General features: G+C 39.8%; 2 protein-coding genes across 3 annotated transcripts in view; both read right to left on the reverse strand.

Annotated features, from left to right (window-relative positions):
* The window catches only part of zfand3 (zinc finger, AN1-type domain 3), a 144,372-nt gene extending 126,474 nt beyond the window's left edge, over positions 1-17,898 (reverse strand). Inside the window, exon 1 of the mRNA XM_060925331.1 lies at positions 16,825-17,898. The gene's annotated coding sequence lies outside the window, so the exon portion shown is untranslated. The remainder of the gene's footprint in view (positions 1-16,824) is intronic.
* A 2,228-nt stretch (positions 17,899-20,126) lies between these two features.
* btbd9 (BTB (POZ) domain containing 9) overlaps positions 20,127-22,991 on the reverse strand; it is a 64,540-nt gene continuing 61,675 nt past the window's right edge. For both annotated transcript variants that reach the window (XM_060925324.1, XM_060925325.1), the window contains exons 10-11: positions 21,192-21,270; positions 20,127-20,423 (exon numbers count right to left, since the gene is read on the reverse strand). In XM_060925324.1, coding sequence (XP_060781307.1) covers positions 20,271-20,423; positions 21,192-21,270 — 232 coding nt within the window. In that variant the 3' untranslated portion in view covers positions 20,127-20,270. The remainder of the gene's footprint in view (positions 20,424-21,191; positions 21,271-22,991) is intronic.

Genomic DNA, 22,991 nt, shown 5'->3' on the forward strand with positions numbered 1-22,991 from the left:
GGTTCTGTCTTGGGTCCACTGCTTTTTTCTCTATATATGTTACCTCTGGGCGATATTATTTGTAAACATTGTATTAGTTTCCGCTGTTATGCTGATGACACACAGTTGTATGTATCTGCAAAACCTGATGAGAGACACCAGCTTAATAGAATTGAGGAATGTGTTAAGGACATTAGACACTGGATGCTTATTAATTTCCTTCTGCTTAACTCTGACAAGACTGAAGTACTTGTGCTAGGACCACATACAGCTAGAAGTAAGTTTTCTGATTACACAGTGACTCTGGATGGCCTTTCTGTTTCTTCACGTGCAGCAGTAAAAGACCTCGGAGTGATTATTGACCCCAGTCTTTCATTCGAAACTCACATTGATAACATCACCCGGATAGCTTTCTTTCATCTCAGAAATATTGCAAAGATAAGAAATTTAATGTCATTGCATGATGCAGAAAAATTAGTCCATGCTTTCATTACCTCCAGGTTGGATTATTGTAATGCCTTACTGTCTGGATGTTCCAATAAGTGCATAAACAAGCTCCAGTTAGTTCAAAATGCAGCAGCAAGAGTCCTTACTAGAACTAGAAAATATGACCACATCACGCCTGTCTTATCCACACTGCATTGGCTCCCAATCAAATTTTGTATTGATTATAAAATACTACTATTGACCTTTAAAGCACTAAATGGTCTCGCACCACAGTACCTGAGTGAACTTCTGTTCCTCTATGACCCGCCACGCCTACTTAGATCAAAAGGTGCAGGCTATCTGCTGGTACCTCGTATAGTGAAGGCTACATCAGGGGGCAGAGCCTTTTCTTGCAAAGCCCCACAATTATGGAACAGCCTTCCAAGTAGTGTTCGGGAATCAGACACAGTCTCAGCATTTAAGTCTAGGCTGAAAACATATCTGTTTAGTCAAGCCTTTTGTTAATGGTGTTTATGAGGTAAAGGAGTAGATCTGGAGGGTCCTCAGACATAGAGTGTTTTGGTAAACTGGGATGTACGGATGCTGTCAGTCCCCACTCACTTGCTCACTTGAGTTTGTTGACGGTGTAGTGGCTGGCTGCTTTATGTCCCGGGGCTCCCTCATGCCTGTGTTACCTTCTGGCTCTCTCCTTTTAGTTATGCTGTCATAGTTAGTTGCCGGAGTCCCTGCTTGTACTCGGTGCAATATGTATACTGCCCCTACTTATTCAGGTGACATTGGGCATACCTAACAACCTGTGTTTTCTTTCCCTCCCCCCCCCACCCCAAATCTGTCCCTCTGAGTTACATGGAGTCAAAAGGAAATCTTTTGGTGGAGAGGGTGGAGACCTCGACTGGCTATCGTAGCCTGCAGGAAATCGGCCGTCAGACATTCTGTCGCATGTCCCAGACCCGGTGAAATGTAACTGAATTGTCTTGGCCAGCCCTAAGGGTCCCATCTGCATCTCATCATTGCTGAGGAGTGTGCTCCCATCACCCAATCAAGCATCCAGCCAGAGCAGGTCATGATATTTTTTACCATATTAACATGCCATTGTTGTGTGTTATGCCTGATGTAAAGACTCTCGTCTCTGCGAGTCTACCACACAGATTTAATACTTGTCATTTTTAGGGCATACCTAACAACCTGTGTTTTCTTTCTCTGTCTCTTCCCCCCCCCCAATCTGTCCCTCTGAGTTACATGTTGATCCTGGGATTGAGATGCTGGCCTCTTCTGCCCCTCGGACCTGCTTGATCCATCCTGGTGCCCTGTGTCTGGTCGGAGTTTTATCACACCGCTCCTGTGAAGGACGGCCCTATGAGGACAGTTGAGGGTTATACCTGTTAAAACTGTTAATATTATAGTCAGGCTGTCTGTTGTTGCCCAAATGAGGATGGGTTCCTTTTTGAGTCTGGTTCCTCTCGAGGTTTCTTCCTCATGTCGTCTGAGGGAGTTTTTCCTTGCCACCGTCACCACAGGCTTGCTCATTGGGGATAGATTAGGGATAAAATTAGCTCATGTTTTAAGTCGTTCAAATTCTGTAAAGCTGCTTTGCGACAATGTTTATTGTTAAAAGCGCCATACAAATAAACTTGATTTGATTTGTTTTTCAGTTGTTTAGTCGAGTCTGACTCTTTGTGACCTTGTAGACTTCAGCAAACCAGTTCCTTCCATCAAACCCTGCCTCTGTGAGCCCTTCAGATTCATGTTCATTGCTCCAGTAATGGTGTCTATCCATCTCAACCTTCTCAACCATGTCTATCCTCTTCTCCTCTTGCTTCCAGTTTTCCCCTGAAGATCATGAGATCCTTCTTCAATGATTCATACCTTCTGATGATATGTCCAAAATATTTAGAAGAAACCTTTTATTTGGTCACATGCACACTTCAAGCACATTGAAATTCATCCTCTGCATTTAACCCATCTGAAGCAGTGAACACACGCACACACTCAGAGCAGTGGGCAGCCACACCAGAGCACCCAGGGAGCAGGTATCTTGCTCAAGGGCACCTCAGCCCAAGGCCACGTCAACCTAACTGCATGTCTTTGGATTGTGGGGAAAACCAGAGCACCCGGAGGAAACCCACGCAGACAACATGCAAACTCCACACAGAAAGGCCCTCGCCGGCCACTGGGTTCAAACCTGGAACCTTCTTGCTGTGAGGCGACCATGCTAACCACTACACCACCGTGCCGCCCAACCAATTTCAGCTTTTGTCTCTTCATCAGTTCTTCCAAGCAGCAATCTGGTGGTATTTCCTCAATTCCTGATTTGTTTGCTTTTCTTTCTGTTCAAAGGACTCTTAGCTATTTCCTCCAATACCAAAATTCATATGTCAATTCTTTTGTGTTCAGCCTTAATAATAGTTCAGTTCTCACATCCATACAGCACTACTAGAAACAGCATGGCTTAGACAATGCATACCTTTGTGGACAGGGTCTCGGCTCTTCAGTATGTTATGTAGGTTTGTCATGACTATCTGTCATCACCAAGAAGCAAGTGTCTCTTGACACTTTCTGGGCACTCACTGAAAAAAATGGCCTTTCAAAAATAAGAAATAAAAGATTAAAACAAAGCATATTTGCTTGAATCAGGTGAAAAAAATCTGCCAATGGAACTAGTCAAATTTGACTTGGTAAGATTTCTTAAAGTAAGATGAAAAATATAACCTGTTTTTAGATGAAATAATTCCAAAATAAGATTGGGGAACTTATTATGCGAGATCTGATTAACTCAAAATAATCAAAATAGTTCTTATAACAAGATCGTACTTCTTACATTTAGCCATTCAAGTCATTTTTATTTATTTCATTTTAAGGGTATTTCACTTAAATTCATGACAAAGTCTTAGCAGTAAAAACTGAATTTAAGATAAATATACTAATATTAGGATTGTTAAATTCTACAGCTAAGCATTGCTAGCTTAAAAGATTCTCCTTTTGTGACCTGTAATTAGTAAAATACTCTAGATATGAGACCAGAGACTATCTTGAATCAAGTTGACGACACGTGTAGCATTGCAACAAGTTTATTTTTTTTTCCCATTTCAACATTCAAACATCTCTTAAGATTCCACTTCCCCAGGACCTCAGGCACCAAAAAAAAATAAAAAATAATAATAATAATAAAAAAGTCTACGCATTTTGACTTACAGTACAGTGCTTACACAACACTGTTGCCAAAGCAACAGTGCATTTTGGGGGCACTGACTATTCATGTGTACGAGGGGTTTACAAGATCAGGCACAAACAAACAAACAAACAAAAAATACTGAACTTAACTCACAGCATTCCAAAAAGACCTCACTAAAACGCCCTCCACTTACTCAAACTTTTTGAAGGCACTTGTCTGGTCTAGAGTATGTACAGCATCTAGAAGGAGCTCAATCTGAATGACTGAGTAAACAGTCGCAGTAAAATAAAGATATGCAAGGTGACCAAACGTATACGCATTTTGACTTACAGTGCTTACACAACTCCAAAGCAACAATGCATTTTGGGGGCTCTAGATTCAAAGATTTCAGTAAAGTTCATTTATTCCCAAAACAAGCATACTTTGTTTTTTTTTCTTGAAACAAGATGAACCGCATTTGACAAATGTCCAAAATGTACTTACTTGTTTTCAAAAAAAACCTTTTTTTATTTTCAAAGGTGCTCCAAATAAGACTTTTTCAAGACATTTTGTCTATACAAGATTTTCAAGATGGACTGTCTAAAAACTAGCCTTTCTAGCTAAATGAGGTTTTGCTTGTTGGGCAATTATGTCTTATAATAAGGGTGGCTAGATGTTTTGACTTGAAAATAGACAAATAAACTTCCTAAGATTTTTATTTTTTGCAGTGCTGGCAGTCATTTTCAAGCTGCGGAAAACGAAATCTGTGACCATTTCTATTTCTCTCCCATCTATTAGCCATCACTTTACAAGGCTGGTTGACATAATCTTGGTTTTCTTAGCGATGAGCATCAAACCATCATTTGCACTTTCTTTCTTAACCTTCCTTTATAGTGTCTATAAGTCTTCCTCGTTTTCAGCCATCTGAGCAGGATCATTGCCACAAGGAAAACATTAGCTAATGTTAACTCGCAACAGTCATAGTTATTCAGTCTCTCAAATGCTAGCCAGCATCATAACTGCTGGCTGAATTCTAATAGCTAGCTGTAACATTTGTTAATATGAATTTAGATCAGTAAAAATTTTATTTTCAAACTGTACTTTGCTAAGTGACAAGTTATGCTACAAGAACTATCCTTCATAGGATGATGATGGATTCCCTTTTGAGTCTGGTTCCTCTCAAGGTTTCTTCCTCATGTCGTCTGAGTGAGTTTTCCTTGCCACAGGCTTGCTCATTGGGGATAAATTCAGGATAAAATTAGCTCATGCTTAAACTGTTTAATTTTCTGTAAAGCTGCTTTGTGACAATGTCTGTTGTGCGGTATACAAATAAGCTTAACTTGACTTGATAAATCAAGCTTACCACAAGCTACATGATGAGTAACCTATCGACACTCAATCTAGCTTTCTGACTGAAGTCACTTTTTATGCTGATAATAAATTACAAGCAAAGGGGCATGCTGAGCAGTTTGTTCTCATATTTTCATCATAATAATAAATCATGGAACAAAAAATACAAAGTTCTGGGTCAATGCCAGTGAGCTGCTTTCATAAGACAAGTCTCTGCGGCATTCGCAAAAATATATTCATTAAACATCCGACCTCAAGTTTACATAACAACTATGTGTGTGTGCCTGCCTGTTTGTCTGTCTCCATGTGGGAGGTTAACACCAAACAGGTACTGTAGTGTGCTTTACCCCATCTAAATGCTCTGCTGTATTCAAGTTAAGTGGAGTCTCTCATTCCTTTCCATTCATTTCACATGAAGAATTTCCCCTGGTGGAAAACTTCCTGACACTGGAGACTCCTTCCGTAAAATGTTAAATAAACATTTCTTGAAGAAACAATTACGCATTTTTCTTTGTTAAATAACAATAATTTTTTTAAAATCTGTTTATTATTAGCCTTAGAGTATGTCCACCATATATGTATGCCAATACAAAAACAAAATATTAGGGCAAGTAGATTAAAGCTAGGGTAGGTAATTTTGGAGAAACCAGCAAGAGGATGGTAATTTTGAAAATATCCTGGAAAAATCATAGCCCTTCCTTTCAGCCCTCCCTCCAAAGCCACTTGTCCAAAACACATGAATGTGCACTGCCTGATTACTGCTGGAGAACAAGTCCAAGAGAGAGAGAGAGAGAGAGAGAGTGGGGAGGAGTGTAGCGTATCACTGTCATATCCGACTTCCTCATGTCTCATTCACATATAAGAAAACACCTCACATTATCATAATGAATGTGAACAATGAAGATGGCTACTGGTACAGTAGTACTCACAGCTGTGAGTACTACCAATAGCCATATGATTTATTCATTTCATTTGGACCAAATGAAAGGGTTGGATGGGCTTTCTACAGTCCTGCAACTGCTACAGATAATGTTATTTTGTTTTTTATTGTCAGAGCATTTGATTTATTCATTGTTGTCAGAATGTAAGAGAATTTCAAGAAACAAAAAAAAATGCTTCTCAAAAAATTACTGCCTCTCGCTTTAACACTGACCTGTGATTTGATTACAGCATTAACTACTGTCAAAGCTACTGCTATAGAACATTCAGATTGAAGATTCAGCAGTACTGTGGTCAAAAAACAAATCAAAGATCCAGAGAAGTTTGATCAAAGTTATGAAGCACTCAATCTGAAATTGTGAACTGAGAAGCATGGAGAAAAATCCCAGCTGCGGTTTTGTGTGCCATCTAGTGGATTTACATTGATATAACAGCTTTTTATCTAAAACAGTTTTGTACCTATCTTTACACATTGCGTCTATCCATAACGATATTTTTATCACTTGTATGAATTTATAATATGCCTTTTTAAAAATAATAATTAAAAATAAACTAAGTATGTTTCAGACCGGTTTTGAACTGAGGATCATGCTTTCATCTGTTTTGTGGTGTAGAAGGATGTCTGCAACACCAGATAGTTCGAGATGTTGGGGAATTTGACTGAACGGTAGTTTTCGAGATCATATGACATCTTTCTTTTCCAGACTGTAGGGGTCTATTCCATTGCACATAGCAATCTTCTGAATATATCGAAAGTAAGTAGTGGCTTCTAGATGACGAGCATACTCTGATATGTTATTGCTAGTTGTTTACACTAGGCAGCATTTAAACCACTAACTGTTTCACTTCTGGTAAAACCGCTAAGAAAAGTCACTTGTCTGAAATCCAGCAATATCAAACATGTCTAGACTGTCGTCTGGGACTTTCCATCAAAAATCTGACACAGTCACAGTGTTCATCCTAGATATCAATGTCAGATTCTCAACAAAAACAGACAAGACGATGAGACAGATTTTCGGTTATATATATATATATATATATATATATATATATATATATATATATATATATATATATATTTTTTTTTTCGCGCTTGCAAACCATCATAAAATGTTATACGGGTTCTACACAAATGGCACTGTGCACACACGTGTAAAAATTACCACAGGCTATCAATACGCACAGGTGAAATTTCCATCCACAACCTTTGATTTGACGGTTTGTACAGTTCACTGTTACACATGCTGGCCTTTTTCTTGCAGTTTTTCTCACCCACATAAATAACTTGTCCAGTTTTGTGTCGCTTCCAATAACCTAAATGACCATTCTGCTCCACGATGTGAGTGGTCAGATGGCTTCACCTTGACGTGGCTATGAGCCAACCAGATTTTTACGTCGAGCTCAGTGGCCACTTCCCCTTAAACCGCCACCACGATGCTTACAATTTAGGCCCATAGACATAAACATAGACGCTGCCTTCTGCGTAGAATCATACGTCATCCTCGCCGCCATATTGGATGTGGCAAAGTGGATATTCTTCAACCGTCTCTGGTATAGCGTCTAGACAGTAGCCGAGAATAAAGATGCCTCATTCATGTGCTGCATTTAACTGTACCAACAGGTTTACCGTCCAAACTAGATCACATGGGATTACCTTTCACAGGTGAGACTGGAAAAATACTTTTCATTGTATTTGGTCATTATAACGTAATTTTACAAACAGATTTTTCTGACTTTGTGGCTAATATGATGATGGATTCCCTTTTGAGTCTGGTTCCTCTCAAGGTTTCTTCCTCTTGTCGTCTGAGTGAGTTTTCCTTGCCACAGGCTTGCTCATTGGGGATAAATTCAGGATAAAATTAGCTCATGATTAAACTGTTTAATTTTCTGTAAAGCTGCTTTGTTACAATGTCTGTTGTGCGGTATACAAATAAGCTTAACTTGACTTGATAAATCAAGCTTACCACAAGCTACATGATGAGTAACCTATCGACACTCAATCTAGCTTTCTGACTGAAGTCACTTTTTATGCTGATAATAAATTACAAGCAAAGGGGCATGCTGAGCAGTTTGTTCTCATATTTTCATCATAATAATAAATCATGGAACAAAAAATACAAAGTACAAAAATACAAATCTCACGCATAATAGCCGCTCGGTGAAACCTGTCTCCAAACAACGAAGTATTTCCTTCGTAACTATGCTGATTGTTGTTAGTTGCTTAGCTAACTTTTCACATACTATGTAGGTTTCCCAAAAATAAAGACATGAAAAAGCAGTGGGTGACAGCTGTGCGACAGGAAGGGTTGCTCTGCAGTGAACACTTCAGAACGGAGGATTTTGACAGAACAGGTCAGACAGTCAGGATCAGAGAGGGAGCTGTTCCTTCAGTCTTCAGTTTCCCAGCTCATCTCTACCGGGTAGGTGTATAGTTATAAGCAGTGATAATTAGATAATACAGTGCCACACTATGATGAACGTTTTTGAATGTATGATGAATGTTTTTAACCTTTCTGAATGTGAAGGAATCAGTGATGTATTTTGTTTTGGTATGACATTAGAACCTGGCCGAACTCAGTTTGGCGGTCATTCAGCTCACTTTATTCAACGAGAGTAGGTCTGTGTGGTGACTCAATAAATAAAACAGTAAATTTTTATTTTCATTCACTACTTCCAGTTTTTCCACTATTTCCATCATTTATCATATTCAGTCTTGTAGGTTGGTTATTTTGGCCTCAGGTTTTGGTAGCTTGCTACGGTATGCTGACTGAGCTTACCTGAGCTATCTATTGCGTATCTATCACTAGTTTGCAGTGTACAGGGTATTTCGCACACTATAACCATCACATTAAAATTTATATATGTTGTTTTGATGCCTGTTTGTTTCCCAAATATATACGTGTGTGTCTTAATGGGTGAATAAAAGGCATCGAGTTAAATATTATTGTAGAAAGGGGCTTTATGAAGTTCAGTCCATTTACTTGCATTGGTTTACAGGGAAGATTTGCCACATCCAATATGGCAGACACTCTGACGTATCCCAGCAACGGGCCACCCAGCTCAATGCGGCGTCTATGTTTATATGTCTACCAGGGATTGCGTTAACACAGAAATTGTGCATTTTTACGCACAAAAATGCCAAAAAACACAACCCTTGTTCAGAATTTTAATGCATCCTGGGATGCAGGGTCCTACTGGAATTTTTCCTAATTGCTTTGGCAACTCTGTTCGATTATGTGTTCAACAAACAAAGCAAAAGTGAACAGAAGGAAAAGGTCACAGCATCGTGGGTGCTTTTACCTGGCGTCATGGCAACTGTGGCACATCCGTATAGCCGCAGTTGCCATGACGTCATGTAAAAGTACCCACGATGCTGTGACCTTTTCCTTCTGTTCACTTTTGCTTTGTTTGCTTCGAACGCGATATATTTTATTAGATCTAATGCTTGGCTGAACTAACAGCATGTTTGTTATGTATTGATAATGCAGACGAGGCTAAACACCATAAAATATGCGAGCTCTAGGCTCTGGCTTGTTTGTTACTATTATAAGTCCACATTTGAGCTTACCTTTGTCATAATACATAAAATAATTATATTTTATGTATTATGAAAAAAATAATAAATAATTTATCTCATTATCTCTAGCCACTTTATCCTTCTACAGGGTCGCAAGCAAGCTGGAGCCTATCCCAGCTGACTACGGGCGAAAGGTGGGGTACACCCTGGACAAGTCACCAGGTCATCACAGGGCTGACACATAGACACAGACAACCATTCACACTCACATTCACACCTACAGTCAATTTAGAGTCACCAGTTAACCTAACCTGCATGTCTTTGGGGGAAACCAGAGCACCTGGAGGAAACCCACGCGGACACGGGGAGAGCATGCAAACTCCACACAGAAAGGCCCTCGCCGGCCACGGGGCTCGAACCCGGACCTTCTTGCTGTGAGGCGACAGCGCTAACCACTACACCACCGTGCCGCCCCTAAATAATTTATGTTTATAAAAAAATAAATAAATTTTTCTTCATCGGGAATTTTCCACAACATTCCAGCACGAACTCTTCCTCAGAATATTGGTAGGCATCTGTATTTTTGTATGCCTTTAGTATCTCCAGTGTAATTAGAAGTCCCAAATACTAAATAATTCAGGATGTCCAAGTGTCCCAAATCTGGTAGCTGGTTTGCCATACACTTTTCAAGTGGAATAAATACATTTGTGGGTAAATTAAAAAGAATAAGCCTTTTTTGTCTAATGGTAAACTCAAGCACAGCAAAATTCCTCCTCTGCATTTAACCCATCTGAAGTGGTGAGCGTGCGTGCACACGCACACAGAGCGCAAGCAGTGTGCAAAATAAATAAATAAATTTGTGGGTAAATAATATAGATCTGTGATGCCTGCATGTTTCAGTTTTTGAATGTAACGCGATCTGCTGGTATGAAATAAATTTGTGGCGTGGCAATGTAGCTTACAGCAGGTTATGGTTGCTGAACTGCTGGTTGTCCAGGTGGTGCTCTGAAAAGAGTGTGGGCTTTATAGATAATTGGGCTAATTTTGAGGGCACTGCTGGCCTGTTAGGGCGGGATGGTATCCATCCCACTCGGGAAGGTGCTGCTCTCATTTCCTGCAGCATAGGTCATAGTCTCAGAACAGGCCGAGTTAATTTCTGACAATCCAGAGTCAAGGCCAGGGAGCAGATGAACAGGCTAAACTGACTGTCTGCTAGCTGCACAGAGTCGTCACTCAGGGTCCACTACACCAAGACGGTCTGTTCCCCGAGCTCAACAAAAAAGTAGAAATACTCAGAGTTTGTTCCAGTAACGTAATCAATATAAAATTATATCATACTGACTGTACAGCTGCTACCAGCACCTTTGATCTAAAGGTGGGGCTATTAAATATTAGATCTCTTACATCTAAAGTGCTAATGGTTAATGAACTTATTTCTGATCAGGAGTTTAATGTACTAGCATTAAATGAAGCTAGTCCTCCTGGATACAGTTATATACACCAGCCTCGTCTAACTGGCAGAGGAGGAGGCGTTGCGGTTATTTATAATGCTTATCGAGGTGTAACACAAAGCTGGTTATAAATTTAATACATTTGAAGTTCTTCATACTCATATAATGTATGTAGCCTCGAAAAATAGGTCTACCCAGTTAATTCCATTACTTATTATTTACAGGCCCCCGGGGCCATATTCTGAGTTTCTTTCTGAATTTGCAGATTTTATCTCGGCTCTGGTTATTTCCTTAGACAAAGCTTTAGATGTCGGAGATTTTAACATTCACTTCGATAACCCAGAAGACCCTTGGAAAACAGCATTTGTGTCCATTTTAGATTCAGTAGGGATTAATCAGAATGTCATAGGACCGACCCATAATGGTGGTCACACCCTCGATCTAATACCAACATTCGGGTTAAACGTAGAAAATATAGTCACACTTCAACAATCTGAAGTTATCTTAGATCATTATCTCATCTCATTCAAAATATGCCTGAGTAATAATATATGCACCTCTCCCCGCTACTGTATTAAACGTACATTCATGTCAACTACTGCACAGAGCTTTATAAATGATCTCCCAGTGTTATCAACTTTGATTGGGTCACTGTCAGCCCCTGAAGAACTTGATCAGGCAACTGAATGCTTAGAGTCAACATTCCGGTATACTTTAGATATTGTAGCTCCTCTTAAAAGGAAAATGGTCAGAGACAAAAAATTAGCACCCTGGTATAATGATGACACTCGCACTTTAAAACAGACCACTCGAAAATTGGAACGTAAATGGCATCAAACAAAATTGGTAGCGTTCAAATTAGCATGGAAGGAGAGTTTCATGAAGTATAGAAAAGCTCTTAGTGCTGCTAGATCAACATATCTCTCCTCCCTAATAGAAGATAACAAAAATAATCCTAGATTCCTATTTAATACTGTAGCAAAATTAACCAGGAATAAGTCCACTATAGACACATGCACACCTGTAGTATGTAGTAGCAACGACTTCATGAATTTTTTTTAATGACAAAATTGAGAACATCCGACAAAAAATTAAAACTACTAATTTAAAGTCAGACAATGTAAGTGACCCTGTAGTTAACAATATAACTATCAGATCAGCAATTAGAATGTTTTACTCCCCTAAAAGAAACTGAATTACTTTCATTAATCTCCACATCAAAAGCCTCAACTTGTGTACTAGATCCCTTACCTACACGTCTATTCAAACAGATAATACCTGAAGTAATTGAACCGCTATTAAAAAATAAATTCTTCTCTTAGGATTGGCTATGTACCCAAATCCTTTAAACTAGCAGTTATCAAACCCCTGATTAAAAAACCTGCCCTTGATCCCTGTCAGCTGTCCAATTATTGGCCAATATCAAACCTCCCCTTTATCTCCAAGATCCTTGAAAAAGCTGTGGCATAGCAGTTATGCTAATATTTACATAGGAATAACATCCATGAAATGTATCAGTCAGGATTTAGACCTCATCATAGCACAGAGACAGCTCTGGTTAAAGTAGTAAACGACCTTCTGTTGGCGGCTGATCAGGGCTGTGTCTCGCTGCTTGTGTTGCTTGACCTTAGTGCAGCATTTGATACCATTGATCATTCCATTCTTCTGGATAGACTAGAAAATGTTGTAGGAGTTAAGGGAACAGCCCTCTCCTGGCTCAGGTCTTATTTAACTGATCGCTATCAGTATGTTGATGTAAATGGTGATTTTTCTAGACATACTGAGGTAAAATTTGGTGTTCCACAAGGTTCTGTCTTGGGTCCACTGCTTTTTTTCTTTATATATGTTACCTCTGGATGATATTATTCGTAAACATTGTATTAGTTTCCACTGTTATGCTGATGACAAACATTTGTATGTTTCTGCAAAATCTGATGAGAAACACCAGCTTAATAGAATTGAGGAATGTGTAAAGGACATTAAACACTGGATGCTTATTGACTTCCTTCTGCTTAACTCTGACAAGACTGAAGTACTTGTACTAGGAGCACATCCAGCTAGAAGTTGGTTTTCTGATTACACAATAACTCTGGATGGCCTTTCTGTTTCTTCACGTGCAGCAGTAAAAGACCTCGGAGTGATTACTGACCCCAGTCTTTCATTCAAAACTCACATTGATAACATTACCTGGATAGCTTTCTTTCATCTCAGAAATATTGCTAAGATAAGAAATTTAATGTTACTACATGATACGGAAAAACTAGTTCATACTTTCATTACCTCCAAGTTGGATTATTGTAATGCGTTACTGTCTGGATGTTCCAATAAGTGCATAAACAAGCTCCAGTTAGTTCAAAATGCTGCAGCAAAAGTCCTTACTAGAACTAGAAAATATGACCACATCACCCCTGTCTTATTGCATTGGCTCCCAATTAAATTTCGTATTGATGATAAAATACTACAATTGACCTTTCAAGCACTGAATGGTCTCACACCACAGTACCTGAGTGAACTTCTGGTCCTCGAGGACCCACCACGCCTACTTCGATCAAAAGGTGCAGGCTATCTGCTGGTACCCCGTATAGTGAAGGCTACATCAGGGGGCAGAGTCTTTTCTTACAAAGCCCCACAGTTATGGAACAGCCTTCCAAGGTGTGTTTGGGAATCAGACACAGTCTCAGCGTTTAAGTCTCAGCTGAAAACATATCTGTTTAGTCTTTTGTTAATGGTGTTTATGAGGTAAAGGGGTAGATCTGGAGGGTCCTCAGACAGTGTTTTGGTAAACTTGGACGTATGGATGCTGTCAGTCCCCCACTCGCTTGCTCACTCGAGTTTGACGACGGTGTAGTGGCTGGCTGCTTTATGTCCTGGAGCTCCCTCATGCCTGTGTTACCTTCTGGCTCTCCCCTTTTAGTTATGCTGTCATAGTTAGTTTTGCCAGAGTCCCTGCTTGTACTCGGTGCAATATGTATACTGTTCCTACTTAGTCAGGTGACCTTAGGCATACCTAACAACTTGTGTTTTCTCTCTCTTCTCCTCCCCTCCCAATCTGTCCCTCTGAGTTACATGTCGGTCCTGGGATCGAGATACTGACCTCTTCTGCTCCTCGGACCTGCCTGATCCATCCTGGTGCCCTGTGTCTGGTTGGAGTCTCATCGCATCGCTCCTGTGGAGGACGGCCCCATATGGACAGTTGAAAGTCACACTTGGAAGACGCTTTTATGGCTGAGGACTACAGTTGACTTGCTAACTTTAGGACTGCAGTTGTCATGAACAGTTTTGCACTCAAGTTTCCATCAATGAATCGGACTTCATGTTTAAAACTGTTAATGTTATAGTCATGTTATCTGTTGTTGGCCAAATGAGGATGGGTTCCCTTTTGAGTCTGGTTCCTCTCGAGGTTTCTTCCTCATGTCATCTGAGGGAGATTTTCCTTGCCACCATCACCAGAGGCTTGCTCATTGGGGATAGATTAGGGATAAAATTAGCTCATGTTTTCAGTTGTTCAAATTTTGTAAAGCTGCTTTGTGACAATGTTTATTGTTAAAAGCGCTATACAAATAAACTTGGCTTGACTTATCATTTCAGAGAGCTTGTACTGACTGCAGTCCTCTTGATTTTCATTATTAACTGTCGCGGCTGTTTATTTATTTACCAGGCAGTATGGTGGACATTGCGTGATAAACAAGTCTGTGATTTCACTGAAAGTACTCTATATTCCATTCCAGGTTAAATACTCACAAAGAATGACCGAAAAACCTTTAACTCTGTGGATTGTCAGTGGGGAAAAAAATGGCACGAACGTGGCGCCACACTGTGGCTGTATCTCTCTCAATCAAAATCACCCACAGTGCCAGTGACCCCAATTTGGCCAGTCATATAGGTCCTGGGACACAACGAAAAATAGTCTCACCATCCCTGCCTACAGTATAAAGCTAGAATCAACATGCATGTCTTTTGTAGCATTTGAGGTAATCAATACAGTCCATGCAAGTCCAAGACCCTGAACTTGACCTAAATTCACAGTTGATGTCAGAGAGGGGTATTCTGCGCTGATTGGTTGAATGTGTGCGGCATCCCACGTTGATTGGACAAGCAATGCGCAATTAATATTCAGAGGTAACTTGTGCAAAAATGGAGGAGCCTTCAAGCCGGGTAGGAGTGAGCAAAACACCAACGGGTTGCAGCTTAGTTTTTCACAAAGAAAACTGCAGAAAACAACTCCGCAACAGTGGCAGACCATAGTTGTGAGACCGCGATGACCAGTCCGCTGCATGTTGCTGGAATTTTGCCAAATGCCAGGTCATCTGATGTTTTTTCATTTTATCATTGTTTACTGTTCACTTCAGGCTTGAGTATTAGGTATTGTAGGTGCAATTAGTTTAAGTGAGTGATCAATCGGGCGGCACGGTGGTGTAGTGGTTAGCGCTGTCGCCTCACAGCAAGAAGGTCCGGGTTCGAGCCCCGTGGCCGGCGAGGGCCTTTCTGTGTGGAGTTTGCATGTTCTCCCCGTGTCCGCGTGGGTTTCCTCCGGGTGCTCCGGTTTCCCCCACAGTCCAAAGACATGCAGGTTAGGTTAACTGGTGACTCTAAATTGACCATAAGTGTGAATGGTTGTCTGTGTCTATGTGTCAGCCCTGTGATGACCTGGCGACTTGTCCAGGGTGTACCCCGCCTTTCGCCCGTAGTCAGCTGGGACAGGCTCCAGCTTGCCTGCGACCCTGTAGAACAGGATAAAGCGGCTAGAGATAATGAGATGATGAGTGATCAATCTCATTAAATCTGAAGGTTAATAATTAAAATTGAATCATACCATTGAATCATTCTCATTGAATCAGTCTCATATCATTAAATCACTCATGGAATCAGTCTCATTGGATCAGTCTCATTAATTAATACCATTAATTTTGGTGCTTAATAATAAATTACCAAACAGCTAAATTATGGTATATTCCAAATTATGATCACTTACCATATTACACAACCTATATGCACCTTTGAATTCTTTTGAGATTGTGTGACTTCATAAATATGGGAACACAAACAGTTTCAACAATAAGTGAATTTATTATAACAAAGATAAAAATGAATGTCAGTTGAAATATATGCAAACAGTGAGAGGTGTGTGTGTGAGATGTGTGCGTGTTGTGGTGAAGACAAAAGATTAGCTTTGTGTGCTAATTAAGATGTGTTTGTGTGTGGGGGGCCTGGTGACCACGTGTTTCTAAGTACAGCAAGAGAGTTAGCTTTGGTTGCTAATTGAGATGTACTGGCCACGTGTTGAGCCACAGGTTAGCCTTGTGTTGCTAGCTAAGACAAAGGAATGCTAGCTAAGATGTGTTTTTGTGTGTGAGGCCTGGTGAGCTAGCTTTGGTTGCTAATTAGACAAAAGAATTAGCTGTATGTGGCTAGCAAAGGGGTGTGTGTCACCACGTGGGGTTTGAGAACAAAGGCTTTAGCTCTGGTTGCTAGCTAAGATGTGTTGGCCACATGTGGAGACACAGATTAGCCTTGTGGCGCTAGCTAAGACAAAGGAATGCTAGCTAAGGTGTGTTTGTGTGTGAAAGGCCTGGTGACCACGTGTTTCTAAGTAAAACAAGAGAGTTAGCTTTAGTTGCTAACTGAGGTGTGTTTGACCACGTGGTAAGGCTTAACAGTCCTTTGGAGACAATACAGTTATCTCTGGATGCTAATAAGATAGAAGAATTAGCTGTAGCAGCTAATCCACTAGCTTTATAACATTACCAAATTCACTGAAATCTTGATGAGGTCCAGATATGTGTAAATAATGAAATTAAAGTGTTAGAAAGAAAGAGAGAGCATGCAAAACCTATTAAACAATTGAGAGATTAAAACAAAATAGAACATTCATCAATTCAACACGCTGCGTGTTTACCGTGTACACATTTAAACCGTTCCTGAGTTTAAATTCACACTTCATAAAAGCTAATTCCTAAGACTAGGTTTTTGCCCAAAATGCCAAGTCTTACTTCAGTATCTCAACTTTTTTTTGTAGAAAGCAGAGAATTCTTGGAGAGGCTGAGTTTCAGAGGATTCTGTGGAGACTTCTGTAGGAAACAGAGAATTCTTGGTCCGACGCTTAGTAGCTCGTGGGAAGAAAACTCTGATTAAACAATGTGCACAGCTTTCAGTTAGAAGGGATCCAGCCGCTTCTTACTTTAAATTAACTACTTTGGGCTGCAGTCCTGTATGTACTTATAAGGAACAAATGGAAACCGGTTGTAGCTCAAGTTGAGTTTAAAATCGCGCGATTCTAGGATCAACCGTGGCCAAAGGTGAAAGAAAAGCACGAAACTCTGATTCTTGAGGAAAAGAAAAGACATCTTTATCAGCGGAGCAAATCTCTTTGTGTCCAGACGGCTTGAGATCCAGACGAGAGAGAGGAGGAAGCGGAAACGTGTTCCGTTACTTATGCCTTCCTGGAGGGTGTGACGGTGATCCTGCCCAGGCGTGACGTAGATCAACGCGGAAGTTGGCTGGGAGTTGTAGTCCTTAGACGGACTGTTGTAGTTCTTAGACGGACGGTACCTACAGTATTAAGTCATCCGCACTATTACTAACATTTAATGAATCAGTATTTTGAACAACTCATACCACATTGCATCACCATTCACTTTGCCTCAAGTATACAGTGATGTCAAATAAACTGCAGTCTTCTTTGGAACAGTACACTGCTTGTGAGATGCAAGCAGGTAATTGTATTGACTTTTTCTTCCTGTTTTTAAGGTGGAAATTCAGTAAAGTTATAAGTAAAATATAGCACCCCCCCACACACATGTTGAACAGGTAAAAATCAGCTCTAGCCGTCACCAGAAGCTACGAAATGAACCCTTATATTTCAAAAATTTCTGGGGGTGCATGCCCCTGGACTCCCCTAGCTTACATGCCCACTTCGCTGCGTTCAGGGGACCACTACTCTTTCCAGGTTTTTTAGGGTAAAACCTTGCATTATCACATATTAGAGCAGCGATAAACATTTGTTAACCAAAATAAACAAACAAACATGCTTAACATGTTACTGTTTATCCTGAAGACTTTCCTCCTGTGTCAGAAAAATTAAACCTACAACTTGACCTCAGACTGCTATAACACACAGACACCCGAATCCATTTGAAAATGCCAAATGACCATTCTTTACATCATTTTTAATAATTGCTTTCCATAGACTACAGCTGTTATAAATGTACCGACAATTCAAAACCCCTGAAATGCTTATTACTAGCAGTGAGGAAAAAGCAATACAGTTAAACAAGTAATGTTTCTCCACACTTCAAATTCACGATGCATCGGATATGATTCTATCAGGCCCTGAGCCAACATGATTCAGTTCAATAACACGTTTTTAGACACAAGAAAATCTTGAAGAGGAGTTTGTGCTTTGCGGGTTCTTGACAACCTATTAAAAAAAGAGGCTGTTAAAGGAACAACTGCTTATAGTCGCTACACTTCCTGACCAAAGAACATCACCATTTGGATTTAAATAAGCAAATACTTAAGAGCATTTGACTAGATAATTACTGCAATGATTAATATGTTTTAGCTGGCAACAATTCTTTTAACCCTAACTGATGCAGTGAGTAGCTTCACATTTCTTAAACGACCATGCTAGGTGATGTATCCCATGGTCGTGGAAAAGATGTTGCCATATTTCAGAAGGGTCAAATTATTGGTCTACATCAAGCAAACAACTAAGGTGGTTGCTGAAATTGCAAACCATCCAACACATTACCTGGAAGGATAGTGGCGAACTGTCAACTTCACGGAAAAAATGTGGCCGGAAAAAAAAAATATTGACTGACCATTATCAGAGATCACTTAAACACTTCATGCAGTTGAATTGTAAAAAAATTGACAGTAGAATGTCATGGTTTACTCATTAATAGTTAAGAGCAATTCCACATGCACAATGCAACAAAAACTTGCAGGACTGAGACTAAACATCTGTGTGGCCATAAAATTATTTAAAAACATTGTTAGTGAGAATAATCAGAAGAAAAGGCTTCAATTTGCTCGGGAGCATAAAGATTGGACTCTGGAGCAATGGAGAAAGTTCATGTGGTCATGTGGTCTCAGATCTACAATCAGAGCAATGGCTGAAGCACCCATCATGCATAGTGGCCACTGTACAAGCCTCTGGAGGCAGTTGTATGACCTGCGATTGCTTCAATTGGTCAGGTCGAGGCTCAGCAACATTGTGTGGAAATAAAATGAATTCAGCTGACTGGTTATCCAATCAATGTATTTCTTCTTCCTTGATGGTATGGGCATAAAATTAGGGTTCAAATTGTGAAAGAGTGGTTTAGGAAGCATAAGGAATCATTTTCACACATGAATTGGCCACCACACAGTCCTGACCTTTACCCCACTGAAAGTCTTAAGGATGTGCTGAAGAAGACTTGACAGAGTGGTTCATCGATACAAGATTTCAGTAAAAAATTAACGCAACTCTGGGTGGAAATAAATGTTGTGACATTGCATAAGGTTGTTGAAGCAAATGCCAAAGCAAATGTGCACCATAATCAAAATTCAAGGTGGTCCAACAAAATATTGGAGAAGTTTACATCATTTTTGACCAGGCATTGTATAACGCATGTGATAATAGGAACCAACTGTTTCATAGTTCCGTAACATTAAACGGAATTACAAACTGATAAGTATGATGCATCATGTTTTAAACCCATCACTTTATCTATAGGCAGTTGGAAGAACAGGAAACAATTCTGTGTGGTGGCTATTGACAATTTTTTTTCAAAGCTTGAAGTGTGTCTAACACACTCACACACAATTTCAATGCCATTATTGGGTGTTTACCCATTTTCCTTTTTGACTCAATTTGGATCTTGGCTTGTAAATTGACGCAGCTGCATCATACACACTGTTGGGCTGATTTTCCAAATTTTTTTTTTCCTCATTACATTCCTCATTTCCTCATTACTTAGGAGCCATTACTTGTCTTGATCTGTCATTTCTATATTCTTTAGAACCATGACAGCTTTTTGACTGATGTGTATCTCACTGTCTACCATTTGTGTTGAATAACAACAAAAGACGGGGGGAGGAGAAAAAAAAAAGATGCTCATTTTTGATATTTTCACGTCTACTATCATGCATCCATCCAGGGAGAAAAAAAAAAAAAAACCTCATTAAAAGCAATGAAAACATTCCAGAAAGTTCTCCACAATTAAAAGACTCCAAAGCCTGTGTAGCTGATGGAACAAAAAGTAAGTGCATATATACAGCAATGAGTTCATAAATATCATCCTCCTCCCCATTACTAGAATGAAGGAATTTTATTATAAATATATTTTTTATATACTATTAGCAGCACCTGATGCTGGGACACAAACCTATGACAAGTGCCTGATGTGTTTTGTCATAAGCATACGTTTGAGAAAACACTGCATGATTCACATTCCTATGTGTGCATGGACAAAGTGGTGGATCTCTGGGTGGAGAGGCCCTGGGGCTGGGAACCATGGTCCAGGTTTGGGTGAGCCGAGCCCGGAGTGCCCTCTTTGACCTCAGTGTCTTGCTGAGCCGGGCATTCAAAGTGCACACAGTGAAACACCTGGAGAGAGGGGAAAAACAGGAAGAGAGCATGAATTAAAAATAAATATCATTATACACCAAATACATGCATCATGATATTTTACTTAACATCTAAACATAATACATGTATTGATTAAAAATAAATAAAATAAGGCGTATTTCCACCCAGTTTCAAACCAGGGACCTTTTGTGTGCAAAATGAACATGATGACCACTACACTACAAAAACCCCACAACACAAGAAACACATCAACACATACAAGTGATTATTTTGTACAAAGCTTTATTTAACTTTGAGTCTAGTCTTCAAATACTTTCACATGGAAGATGCTAAATACTACAATCACAAAGTTTCAATTCATTTGCATCAGTTCATGAGAACTTTCCTGAGAGAGAGAGAGAGAGAGAGAGAGAGAGACAGAGCCTGTTGACATACCATTACATGAAATGTAACTTGAAATGGACAAACATGAACTTAAGTTCTTTAACATTTTACAAAAGTACATTATTACCACCCACAAGCTAATTATTTTCCAATAACTGCATGTCCAAGTGTTTCATTCCTCTTCCACCACAATAATACAATTTCCCAAGCCACCAATTTTTATTAATTAAAGAAAGAATGGCATGCTTTTCATCTGGTTATAGTTACAGTTAATTGTGGAACTCCTGTTACCACTTACGTTACAACTATAAACAGTCATTCCTTCACCAGCCCAATTTTTTCCTTTTTTATAGGTTTTTAAAGGAACACAAAATGCAGCTCGTCATGTTTCCTCATTCTCACCTCATTAGCTGTGTTGTGTGTCCCCACAATGCGAATGAAGGAAGCTGGCTGTCTCTCAAAATGCAGAGTCTGCCATGACCTACACAGATAAGAGACAGAGCTTGGGCGAGACACTTAAAGAAAAAAAAAATCACTTTGAACAACTTGCATATTAAATCATCATAATTAACATGCCATCTTTAACAATGTCCAAGATTTATTCTGGAATTAAAATTCAACACTATTTGTGCTTGGTCTGAAGGTTGCTTTAGCTTAAAATTCAGAAAAACTGTATTCAGGTATCTCCCGTATTGCTAAACTGTAAATGCTGGCACCTCTGACCTACAGTGGCTTGCCAAAAGTATTCATCCCCCTTGGTGTTTGTCCTGTTTTGTCAGATTACAAGCTGGAATTAAAATGGATTTTTGAGGGGTTAGCACCATTTGATTTATACAACACATCTACTACTTTAAAAAGGTGCAATTTTTTTTATTGTGACAAATGGAAAAAAAACCCACCAGAAATCTGGAGTGTACATAGGTATTCACCCCCTTTCGTATGGTCCAACCAACTCGCTTCATAATGTCACATAATTAGTTAATTAAGACCCACCCATGTGCAATAAGTGTCACATGATATCTGTTAAATCAACCTGTTCTGGAAGGACCCTGACTCTATAACACTACTAAGCAAACATGAAAACCAAGGAGCACTCCAAACAGGTCAGAGACAATGTTGTGGAGAAGTATAGAGCAGGGTTGTTTAAAAAAAAAAAGAAGAAGAAGAAAGGAATAATAAATTATATATCTCCGAATCTTTGAATATTTCACAGAGCACCATGAAAGCCATTATAGCAAAATAGAAACAATATGGCACCACTACAAACCTGACAACAGAAGACCACCAACCAAAACTCAGACCAGCCAAGGAGGGCAACAAAGATGCCAAAGATAACACTGAAGAAGCTGCAAACATCCACAGCAGAGATGGGAGTATCTGTCCATAGGACCACTTTAAGCCATACACCCCATAGAACGGGGCTTTATGGAAGAGTGGCCAGAAAAAAGCCATTGCTTCAAGAAAGGGGAAAAAAAAAAGTTTGGAGTTTGCCCAATGACAAGTAACAGACTCCCCAAACACATGGAAGATTCTCTGGTCTGATGAGGCCAAAATTTTTGGCCATCATGGGAAATGCCATGTGTGGCACAAACCCAACACTTCCCATCACCCTGAGAACTCCTACAGTGAAGCATGGTGGTGGCAGCATCACACTGTAGGGATGTTTTTCATCTGCAGGGACAGGAAAGTTGGTCAGGATTGAAGGAAAGATGAATGGCACTAAATACAGGGCAATTCTGGAGGAAAACCTGTTTGAGTCGCCAAGAGGTTTGAGACTGGGATGAAGGTTCACATTCCAGCAGGGTCATTACCCTAAACATACTGATAAAGCTATACTGAAGTGGTTTAAAGGGAAACATTTAAATGTCTTGGAATGGCCGAGTCAAAGCCCATACCTCAATCCAATTGAGAATTTCTGGCATAACTTGAAGATTGCTGTACACCAACACAACCTATCTAACTTGAAGGAGTTGGAGCAGTTTTGCCTTGAGGAATGGGCAAAAATCCCAGTGGCTAGATGTGTTAAGCTAACAGAGATATACCCCAAGAGACTTGCAGCTGTAATTGCAGCAAAAAGTGGCTCAAGAAAAGTATTGATATTTGGGGGTGAATACCTATACCCTATACACACTCCAGATTTCGGTTTTTTTCTCATCGTATTGTTTGTGTCACAAAAAAAAAAAAATTACACCTTTAAAGTGG

This window comes from Neoarius graeffei, chromosome 7 (genome assembly GCF_027579695.1).
Source record: "Neoarius graeffei isolate fNeoGra1 chromosome 7, fNeoGra1.pri, whole genome shotgun sequence".
In the NCBI taxonomy this organism is placed as follows: domain Eukaryota; kingdom Metazoa; phylum Chordata; class Actinopteri; order Siluriformes; family Ariidae; genus Neoarius; species Neoarius graeffei.